This window comes from Sparus aurata, chromosome 7, assembly GCF_900880675.1.
Source record: "Sparus aurata chromosome 7, fSpaAur1.1, whole genome shotgun sequence".
Classification (NCBI taxonomy): Eukaryota; Metazoa; Chordata; class Actinopteri; order Spariformes; family Sparidae; genus Sparus; species Sparus aurata.
Window position 1 is genome coordinate 1305567 of NC_044193.1, and position 12046 is coordinate 1317612.

Below are 12046 nucleotides of genomic sequence, written 5' to 3' on the forward strand. Positions count from 1 at the left end.
TGAACATAAAAAACAGATTCTACCTCAGAAAAGGTTAAGTGGGTTTTTTTTGTCGTCTTCTCTGATCAGGTTTTGTTTCATCAGAGAAAGTTCTTGTAGAAAAGCTTCTGTTAAGACAACGTTTGAGAAAAGTAGCTTGTAGAGAAACAACATCTATCAGAAAAGTATTTTGCAGCCGTCATCTTTGTGTCTCTGGAGTCACCGTAAGCAAAAACTTTGAGTTTGATGACATTAATTCTGCCGTATCATCAAGTGAATGAAACTCTGTCACATGTTATCTGCTGTGTTTATGCACCAGTGCGATGACTCTGCTGTCACATCACAGTAAAGTGTTAAAAGTAAATCACAGTATCATCTGCGTAGCAACGTGGTGACGTGGCTGCTGGTTCTGGAAATGTTTTTCTTTTCTTTACATGATTTCCTCACCGTTGTTCGACCTGAAAACGCAGCACTCACCTGGATTATCAATGATCCGCCAGTTTAATTGATTTCAACTTCGTTTGGAAGAAATCTTGTTACAGTTTTCACATGAATTAAAAGTGAACTGGTTGATTCTGCAGAATGTAAAATCAGTTTTCTCAGCAGCGCGATCTTGTCCAGCCGTCAGCGCTGTACATGATGTTTCTTGCCCAAATGCACCATGGGAGTTGTAGTTGCCTCTTCTCTTTGAGTTTTAACATTCACATGCTTAAGAACCAAATATTTTCTAACACAGTTCTTCGTCTTTTGGACTGATGATTCAAGCAGAGATTCGTGTCTAACCGGGCTGTAGATGAGCTGCAGTTTTGGGTTGCATAACTTCGTCAATGGGAAAAAAATAATTGGTCTCCAAAATCGTGTGTGTGCCAAAAATATCTCCTCCCGCTCACTAATGCAGTATAATGTTTCAGGAAGCAGACTGTGGGTGAATAAGAGTCCTGAGCGTGTTGTGTTGATCACATCAGCTCTCAGGTCAATAACATCATGATGTCACCAATAAGTTTCCCAGACAACAGCAGTTTAAATTATTTATTTATAAATTACCACCTCTACATCCGATTGACCGGTTGATGCTTTGTTCACAAGTTGGAAGCAAACAGGAGCGACACACTCAACAGTTTAACTTGTAAAGAGAAATATAAGACAGGCAGTGAAGTTGGTTTGTTTTGTGTGGACTGTCCCTTTATTAAAAAGTTATGACAGAGTAGCCAGGCACTAAATGTCAACTTTGTTCACATGTACAATAAAGTCAAACAGTACGACAGACGGACTGTTAGTGTGTCTCGTTTCTATTGTCCAGTTATTGTGAAGACGCTTTCATCTGAAAGTAGAAACCTGCATCGAAACATGACGTCTGTGTCATCGATGTTCGCTGCTCTGAGCGTTTCAGAGAGCTGCTTTCTCCTGACCTGGACGATTACATTCACCGTATTGTTGTCTCTTATGGATGATGTCATCACCCACATCCTGCTCGCCCTGATGTCACATAAAAAACAAACGGATAGTGAACCTCAGCCTGCGATTCCACCAGATACGTCTCGGCCACGTCAGCCGAGCTGATGGTTTCACTTTAGTCGCTGTGTTAACTTCCAGCAGGTCCGCTGCGTATCTGTCTGTCCAGCTCTGACAGTCCGGAGCCCTCCAGAACAGATACGCAGGACTTCTATCTCTAGCGGATGCCGGAGCACGACGCAGCAATTCAGCTGAATTTAGCACCGAGCAGACAGGAAGTCACGCACCGAGTGATTATGTGATTATTACGCAACGCCAGCTGTCGACAGTACTGCGCTGTGGCAGATTCAAAATGCAACCGGTGGGGGTTGCCAGACGGTAGAGCAAAACCGGATCGAAGCCTTAACGCAGTGGACACGTATCTGGTGGAATCTCGGGGTCAGAGTCCATCAGAGAGCGACGACTGTCAACATATTGTTGTCATAGAGACAAGACGCACAATTCATCTCAGAGCTCCTGAGAGAACAACCAGCACTTTACTGCCCGGAAAAAGAATGAAGAAACGAACATCGTGGACACGAGGCCTTACAGCTCATACTGTTATTCTTGTAACACGGATGAAATCATGAAAGATGAAGATATTAGCTTCCAGGCTAAATGTTGCCAATATTTGTGTAGCGTTGGATAAATGACCAAACGATGTCTTTCAGCTCCACCTGGTTCAATTTATCATGACATTTGTTTGAATAAACTGAACTCTAACAGTCGTTGCTGTTGCCTCCACAGCCGCGAGCTAACTGTTAACAGGCGGTCTCATTAAGGATTCAGCAATAGTTTTACTTCTTTCAGTACAAAATGCTGCCACATTTGATCTCTAATGAATAAAACCAGCAGACACCAAACATCTGGTTTCTTTTTCTCCATTTTACATCAGCAAAGAGTAAAAACATCCTTCTGACCGAGCAGTTGAACAAACGACCCGACACACACTTCAGATGTCATATTGAATTATTCTCCCAGGTTCGATCTGCAGTTGTAATTTCAAATAAAAAGTGCTGATTCAGTGCTAAAGATATGTTTGTAAATGTGCTGAACACCTTTAATTTTTGGGTGAAAACCTGTAGCTGCACGAAACGGCGTAGATGCAGTTTCCTGTCTCGTTAGTGTTGTTAGTCGTTCTAGCGGCTGTTGACTCGGACGCTGACAGACTGACAGTCCGCTGCTGACGAGACACTAAGGCACAATCGGCTCCGACATATTTTAATACCATGAATTTAACACTGTGATACTGAACATTACAAAGACATGGACATTCCTGTGACATAAAAAAACACGACTATCTGTTCCCTTCATAAAAAGATGTAGTTAGTCGTTCATCTAGAACTAAAATAATCTACATTCATTTGTTCTTGTTCTTCATTTGTTCTAGTTGTTTGAGTCTGACAGAGTGAAAACGCTGCTAAACAAATATTAATACTTAAAAAACCTACACAGTTTAACTTCCTGTACAAAGAGACCGCCTCAGTGCTGAGAAGGTCCGAGTCCTGTTCAATAGATCTCCTCCCGTCCCACTTCACCGCTGTCTTCCCTGCAGAAACATGAACGAAGCTGCTCGATCTGAAACACGGTCCGCTCGCTGTGATTGGCTGATTGTTTTCTGAACATTAACTCTCCAGAATTGGTGGAAAATGTTGTTTTCCTGGAGCATGTTCAGGAAACTGTTGTTGTTAAAAGAAGTTTTTAGTTGGGACCGATATTCATTTGCAGTAAGAATTAAACTCTTTGTGTTTCGAACAAACAGCGATGAAATAAACATGAGAAGCATTCAGTGAAGTTCTGTTGGTAAGTGCAGCTTTCAGGTACTTTACTTTTCAGTATTTACATTTTCTGTTATTTCAAACTTCACTACATTTATTTGATACATTTAGTTGCTTTAGTTGATTATTCAGGATTATATCTCACAATGTCATCGAACTTTTAAGACAGAAAAGTCGATGATACTGCTAATCAGTAAAATGCTGAATATCGGCCGACAGTCAACCAGTTGAAATTTAGCAGCTGGATTATTTCTGTCTTCGTGTTTTGTATATTTACCCACAAATGTCACCGTTGTTTCTTTAAAGCAGCTTCCTCATGTTCCCATCAAGCTCCTGTCAGAGGTCTAAACTGCTGCCCTGATTTAGGTTTTAATTATCTGATACTTTCCAATGAAACACATGAAAACTTGAGCTTCAGACCAACTAAAGAAGACATCCGTGTTGTGTTTCCACCGTCGTCAGACATCGTGCATTATTACAGCAGGAAGTTGGAGGGAAGAGTCCGTTCGGAGAGTTCTGAAACAGGCTCCTGCTTTTATCACAGCTGGTTGTGCAAGTACAGCAACATTTCTAATCTCACTACAGATTAAACTTCACTTCCTGCACAGAGAGGAAGCCGGAGGGGGAAACTCGTGTCCATAGTGGAATATCATACAAATGGTACTCTGGAGGGAAGACGAGAGGACGGAGAGAAAGATGACCGTTGATCCACAAGTGTTCTGGAAAAGAGAGAGAAATATGGAAGGACAGAATATGTGGAAGGAGGAGAAAATGATGCGTTAACAAGCACTAAGGATGGAGGAGAAACAGTGTTGGAGTAAAAGAAGAGACGGGTTGATTTATGAAGGAGGGAGTGATGGACTGATGGTTAAAGAGGGACCTATGACTCTAGCTGGAGATGGACAAGATGGCCGACGTCTCTTTAGCCTTGTCGAAGAAGATGGACGTCTCATTGGCCGCCTTCAGTTTGGCGGAGCTTGGCGAGCCCTGAGCCGCGGTGGGCTGACACTCCTGACAGCAGCAGCAGCAGCAGTCCATGAAGGCCTGACCGAGAGCCTGAAACACGACGACATGCAGGTCAGTGACGCCGCCGCTTTAAACACTTTGACTAACAGCTGCGTCTGAACCGGACTCAGATTTAATCAATGCTTTGGATAGAGACTGAAGGAAACAGTTAAAAATACACCTTCGAACACCTGAAAAGCTCAGAGATTATATGTTACATCTTGTTTTTAGAAATGTAAAGTATGTTTACTGAAGTGTTCAGATCACTTCCACAATCGATGCAAAGAAGCTAATTCAGTGTATTAGCATCATTTGCTTTTCAGCACCACTCCCCATAAAGATCCAGACTGTCTGGAGGAATAAACAGCAGGAGTCACATCAGATTCTGCTCTGATCCCGAGTTACTGACAGGAGGAGAGCTCAGAGATTATTTTATAACTTCTGGGATTAAAAAGTGGATTTATCTTCAGTCCTGTTTATCGACCTGACTGCAGCAGTGATCCAATGATAAAGAGCTTAAATATAAACACTTCAGTTTCGTGGACCAAACAGAACATTTGATCTCGCCTGATGTTTCTGGACTCTGGTCCAGTTGCTCTCCGTCTCGACCTACCTTGCACAGACACAGCAGCAGCACCGGCGTCACCGATGACTTGAAGAACAACAGGAAGTGATGTAACAGTGCCAGCATCGAGGCGGTGTCCTCGGAGACGGTGATGTGCGTGTAGGCCAGCGTGATGTTGCAGACGTGTTCGGGCAGAGCGCAGATGCCGTAAACCACGGCTAACGCTAGCAGCGTGCAGTTCAGCTGGCGCTCCACCGCCTGGTGCTGCTGGCGCTTCTGATTGGAGGACCGGTCGTCCTGGTTACGCTGCTTTTGGGCGGAGGTGGAGTCGCTGTTGACGTTGCGGGTGGCCATCTGACAGAGGACGGTGAAGAGGACGGGGAGGCAGAAGTAGCAGCCGAAACACCACCACATACGACCCTGAAAGCACAGGAGTAATCTGATTACTCACAGGCAGATACAGTAATACTTGGTTGTACTTTTCAGTTTTTGGAAGATATGTTACTGACTGGAGCGTTCAGGTTCTGAGCAACACTTTGCATCACAATCATCATCGTAATACTTCATTACTTCCACCAAGGAGGTTCTGAATGTTTGTAGGCAGACTACAAAAACTCTGACTTTTCTGGACAACGGGACAATCCAGGAATATTTTCTGTCTTTTTTTAACGTTGTCAGAATCAGTGTTGTTCAACATTTCAGATGATTTCTCAGGGAATAATTCACAGACAGAAAATCTGTCCGTCTGTCAGTTCTCTGGATTCATTTTGTCCAAGTTCTCTGAAACTGTGGGGTTTTTGTACAAGAGCTCAAGCAAGACGTCAAAGAAGTCTGAACCATGGCAGACATTTAAACATCATGGTGATGACGGTCGTAGTCAGTTTCTCTCATCGTTATATTAGTGAAGAGGATTCTCCGCCTCAGTGGCGTGATGAGTCTGATGACCTCACACCGCTGCCGTCCTCTTTCTTACATTATCACGACCTCCTGAATGAAAGTATGTGTCATCTGTTTTTATGGGAGTTGATCATTTCACTACCACAACACTGCTGGACTCACAGGGGCATCTATATTACCCACAATGCAAATTAGACCCTGAGTGACATCACTGAATGCAAATGATCAGATTACATGCAGCTTCCTGTGGGGATTTTATATCTTCTGGTGGATTTCCCCTTTACATGTCTGGTACCTGTAGAGACCCGGTACACCTGCTGACAAGATCAGCTGTTTGGTCAGTTTGTATTCTGAACATTTTGAATTTCCTGAGCCTCTGAAACGTGAGAGATGATGAGGCTGCTGGTTATATTTACTATGACTGATCAGTCGTTCCTCAGTGAAGAGCGAGACAGAAACACCTGCTGTCATTAAATGCATCTGCAGTCCATTCACTGTAAAAATGTAAAGTCCAGGTTGGACGTGTTAATAAACAGTCAGATGACTTTCAGAACTTCCTGCGGGTCAGTCGGTCCTGTGTGTCTGCTCCGTCCTCACCTGGTGATACCTGAGCAGCAGAGAGTGGAGGGAGTCGGGCAGGTAGAGGGACAGAGGGGAGGAGGGGGTGATGGTGCAGGAGTCCACCAGGCGGCCGGTGGACGGGGACACGGCCTGGCTCAGCTGCCACAGGAAGATCTCGGGGCTGGACAGCAGCAGAGCGGCGAGCCACACCAGCAGCAGCTTCAGCAGCACCGAGCGGCAGCGCTCCACCCGCCGGGCCTTCGGCTGGGACGAGGAGGTGGCGGCGTGGAAACGATCGATGCCCAGAGCGCAGAGAGTGAAGGAGGTGATGCCCAGAGACACGGCCTGCAGAGAGGAGGAGGAGGAGGAGGAGGAGGAGGAAGAGGATGAGGAGGAGGAGGAGGAGGAGGAGGAGGAGGAAGAAGAGGAGGAGGAGGAGGAGGAGCGTCAGTCAGATCTCAGCTGATCAAACTGCTCACAGTGAAAACAGTTCAACATTTACTCCTTTCAACCAAAGTGAAACAAGTTCTGGTTCTGTCACTGTTTGCGTGTCATTGCTGGGAACAACTACAGAACTGTGGAACAAACACGACTTCATCGACTCTTTTGTTTATTCTCCTGTTGATGATCAGAAGATACTGTAGCTCTGTTATTTTCAAACAGCCCACATGAGTGGTTTTAGTCAGAACTTGTTCACAGTTAGCAGTTCTTTGTTGGAGACCAGCGTTGGTGTTGGCGCCACAGGTCCTGATCCAGCACTTTTACTCGTATGTTGGTAATTAAGTACATTTATTATTTATTTGTTACTTAGGTGTGTTTAATATTAATTAGTACAGAAGTATTTTCTTCATTTATTTGTTTTAAACTGACCGTATGCAGTATAAAAAAGTGTCTTTGATTAATCTGAGATCAGATGGAACATGAAGGCAACTGTGAGATTCAAACACAACATGCCGCCATCTTGGCTTCCTCTACAACACATCCAACCATCTTCACAGTCCATCATTCTTTAAATAATCTACTCTGTGGGCGGCAGTAGCTCAGTCTGTAGAGAACCAGACTGTGTCAAGAATTTCTCCTTCTTCTTCTTCTGAAAACAGTTAATTGAGCTGAATGTGTCTCACAGACTGAAACCTTGGATCAGTACGTAACGTCCTCTAAGTGGCCAGAACGTTAAACTGTGAACTTTTCTGAACGTAAATATGATCCTCAGCTCGGACGACAGGAGAGTTTTTAAAGTCCTACAACATGATTCAGCACAAACATCCTCAGATCAGCTGAGACTTCCTGTCTGTGGCTCTCAGCTCCGAGCTGATTGGTTCCCACTGAAGAATATGTAAAAACACTCTCAGAGTTCAGTTTCATGTTCAACAAAAACTTTTCAGAAATGACTTAAAGTCCCAGTTTAACTCTCTACAGAACCACCTCAGTGATAATCACGACACTGACATCCTGAACTACAAATCTACATACATTGACTTAAGTAATAATAAATGCAGATAAATTATTATCTCCAGCAACCAGTGACTCAGAACATCATTGAAAGATGTGGTGGAGTCACAGCAGTGCTGTAAGAAAATAATAATTCTATCTAAGAACAAGAAAATGAACGATATAAATAAGAATAATCAGGTTTGATGGCGCTCTTACGACTCCATAATGAAGAGATGTGATTTCTAATATCAGTTTAATTATGAATAACTTGTGGTAATGTGTTAAAACCTGCAAAAATAGCCCTTGAATATAATGTGTACGTGTCTCCAGATCAGTCTGACGTCATTTTGTCCTTTACAGCCAGATGGAGAGACTTTTTAGCCTAGCTTAGCTTAGCTTAGCTTAGCACAAAGACTTGGATGAAGAGACAGTTGGCTAAAGTCACATCCAATGAGAAAAACCCCAAACTGTCTGCGTGACTCTTGAAAAGACAGCGAACACGTTGAGTCACTCTGTGGAGGGAGGATCTGTGAGAGCAGCAGCAGGCCGGTCCAGCAGACAGCAGCTCACCTGCTGCTCACACTTCCTGTTTCTGATCAGCACAAAGATAAAACTGATCCAACTAACTGATGTAGCCTGAAGATTACTGGTGACCTGATGGATCTGAATCGAGTGCTTTACACTGACACAGATCAACAATTACAGATAAGTCGAAGTCGAATATATCAGATTTACAGCAAAACTGCTCACTGTTAGTTTTTTGGCTCTTTGAAGAACAAACTGATATTTGAGAAAATCTGCAGCTTTTATAAAGAAGATGACTGAATGAAACTGAAGTAATGTACAAAGTTTTAAGGTCACTTACTGCTCGGATCAACATTTGGTGAAGTAACGGGCCCAAAGCAGTGCTGAAGTTAACTGTCAGCTAGCACACATCATGAAGAAACTGCCTGCAGGCGAGAAACTCTGAGGCTGTGATGCTCGACCCTCACAACATCTGTGACGCTGATGTTCAGCAGAGGACGTGGATTCACCTCCACCTTGTTTTAACCTCGTCTGTGTCTAGAGAAAACATCTGGTCTCGGTTCAGAGTGTTCACACCCGGGCCTAACATGAGTTCTGGTGCTGAGCTGACGAACTGATGAGTGACTCTGTTAGATGTGTGAACTGAAGGTCATGTGACAGAGACAGCTGATCACGTCTGATGATTGAGCTCCACCTTTCTGTCCTTTACAGTGGAAACGCTCCTCCGTAACTTTTATTTTGACTGGCAGCTCAAGAGAGCAGGAAGTGATGGAGACAGGCAGCCCTTCACTTTGACTCTGGTTGTTCTGATACCGAAACCAGAATCAGAAATGCCTAAAATACTGGATTCGATATTGTCAAATCCACAAGTCTGATTCTGCATCATTTATTGATTAAAGGTATCTGGGATCAGTTCTGTTCAGGGTGGATTATTAGAAACCATCTTTACCTTAATGTTCTTAAGGACAATTGTCAGGTAGTTTACTTGAGTACTTTCCTTATTTGATACATTTAGTTACTAGTTACTCTGCAGATTCAGATGAATCAGTCTTTATAGTGACTGTGTGTGTGAGGACGCTGCATCAGAGCCGGAGTAGAACTTTTTAAATTCTTTTTTTTTAATCTGACAGAAAAATCACAGATACTGACAATCGGAAAATCTTCTGAATATCGGTCCTGATAATCTTTCTGCTCCTAATTAGTTCCTCTGTAATCTACAGTAGTTGTTGCAGATCCTCACAGGTCTGAAGACGTCGTCACATCCAAAGTGTTTAAATTTATTTAAAAGCTTATTTTCAAACGCTCTGACGGTGACCTGAGCAGAGACCTGCGGGATTATTACACTCCAGAATTCAGCTGATCTGAACATAATGAGAGTTAAAGAGCTGTGATGTCAGAGAGACTGACTCCTAAACAATGTGTTTATATGCTTCAATTAGATTAAAGAAAAAATGTGATGTCCTGTTTGAATCAGACCAGTTGGACCAAACAGACAGAAGAAAATCATTTTCTAACTTATTTAATTTCTGTCATTTGACAACTTTTTTTTTTATACACTTCTGAAAATAGATCTTAAAGACGTGTCAGACATTGACTCCCTGATCAGGTCTCAGTCCTGTAGAACCAATCAGACCTGAACCAGGTGTGAGTCCTGATAACAACCCGGCTGGACTTAATGACTTTTTCTCCATCACTTCCATGAAAGCAACAGTACATGTCACCTTCCTGCTCCTCAGAGGATGAACCCAACACCTTTAACACGGCACACAGTCGGCCTCAACAAGTCTCACTGGGGGAAAGTGATAAACCAGACGCTTCAGAGGATCTTAATTATTGTAGTTCTGGAGTCAAAACCACAAGAACGAACATCTGTGAATGTGTGATTTTACAGAACATAACATTCTGAAAAATCTCCCCACATCTGTTTGCTTTCAGAGCATCCTGATCCTGAGAAAATGAAATCACCAGACAACTGGAAGTTTGTTCACATTCTGCATGGAAACACTTAAAGCCAAAAGCTCATTAAATAAATAACTGAGCAAACTTTTAAAACAACTCGACTCGAGCACTGCAGAGCTCAGTGAGGAAGTTCAAGTTTCAAACGAGCGTCGACCGACAGTCGTGCTCACCGATCATCATCAGAGCATGACTGGCTGAGACGGAGATCAATAATCTGCAACTTTGATCATAATGAAAAAATTAAATCCAGACTAAAAGCAACGACTCGTGAAAGCTTCACAGAATGGACGACTTTATCACACATTCTGGTTCTGTTTGTGTTATTGATCGTACCAACCGCAATACTGACAATCAAATATGATAATTATCGAACATCTGGCGACACTGAATCTCACCGACTCACTCCTCCTCCTCCTCCTACATGCACATAAGCCCCACCCACCTCCATATAAGGCACCATGCGGCAGGTGATGTCACCCAGGATCCTCCTATGGGAGAGCTGGTTGAGGACCACCACAGGAAGGCACAGCACCAGAACCAGGAAGTCCCAGAATGCCATGCTGGCCAGCAGGTAGTTCCAGGCGGACCTCATGTAGTAGTTGTTCCACACGATACACATGACGGCCATGTTTCCCACCACGCCCACCGCCAGCACCAGGCCGGCCAGGAACAGCACGGCGTAGGCCGCGTACGAGCTCTCCGCCAGCGGGTAGAAGGGGTTGAAGAGTCCCGGGGCGTCGTGGTCGGAGCTGGAGGCGTTTCCATGGAGATTTGTGTCGTCGTGGTCGCTGCTGTCGTCTCCCGTTGCAGCTTTTGTTACGTTGTCGAACTCGGTGGTCTGCGGCGACGTCACCGAGTCATTCTCAAAGGATTGGCTGAAGGTGGACTGTTGCTCGTCCTCGTCGGCCCCACGGGCCAGGCGGCGGTGCTGGTCCACGTCTAGATCCAGCAGCTCAGGGAGGGGGAGGCTCTGGTTGGGGGCGTCGTCCTGGGTCCTGAGCTGCTTGGCGATCCAGAGGGGTTCCAGTTTGACCCGGGAGGACGGTTCGTCAGCGGTGTCAAGTTGACTGTCAGGTTGCCCGACGCTCTTTGCGTCTGTAAACAGCAGCGGCAGGTACAGACAGAACCACAGACCGACCCACGGGAGACATGACGACGGTTTCAAGGTGAACGATTGGTAGACGTTGTTTTTGAGACAACAGAAGAGCGCAGAGTTAAATTCCAGTTATGTTTCTACAACGTCCCAATACTCAATCAATAGATAAACTTGATGTCACCAAAGTTTCCAAAACTGTTCAGAAAGATGTGAGTCGGGTCCAAAGGTCCTGGAAGTGAGGAGAAGTTCTTCAGAAGGTCGGGAACGTCAGGAAAAATGTTGAAACTTGTTGACTCGACATCCAAGTTTAAGAAAGTAAATGATGAAAAAACACAGTCGCTCGTTCAGACATCCACTGGATTTATAATACGTTTGTAGTCCAGACAATCTGTCCTTCTTCTTCTTCTTCTTCCTCTTCTTCTTCTTCTTCTTCTTCTTGTTTCTTCTGTTTCTTCTTCTTCTTCTCTTCTATTTCTTCCTCTTCTCCTTCTGTTTCTTCCTCTCTTCTTCTCTTCTCTTCTCTTCTCTTCTCTTTCAGCCTCGTCTCTTTAAACCCTCGATACTCTTTAAGTTTCCCACTTTAGAACTGGACCGTCCATTAGTAATCCAAACAGGTGCTGGAGCTCCAGGAGGAGGGGGGAGCAGGGTGAGGGTCCGTGTCCGTGTCGGGGCTGCTGCGTCTGGGCTGCAGGCAGCACAGAGACTGGGTGTCCTGGAGCTCTGAGGGTCTCTGGGAACAAGCAGCCCTCTGCAGTA

The 12046-nt window shown here is 44.4% G+C and overlaps 1 protein-coding gene across 1 annotated transcript; it reads right to left on the reverse strand.

The window, feature by feature from the left end:
* Nucleotides 1-994: 994 nt before the first annotated feature.
* On the reverse strand, nt 995-11413 carry gpr37l1b (G protein-coupled receptor 37 like 1b; the record flags this gene model as incomplete). Its single annotated transcript, XM_030424271.1, has 4 exons — nt 995-4304; nt 4867-5238; nt 6313-6621; nt 10637-11413. Coding segments are annotated over 4 exons (1626 nt in total), but the record flags the coding sequence as incomplete, so codon positions are not given.
* Nucleotides 11414-12046: the final 633 nt, after the last annotated feature.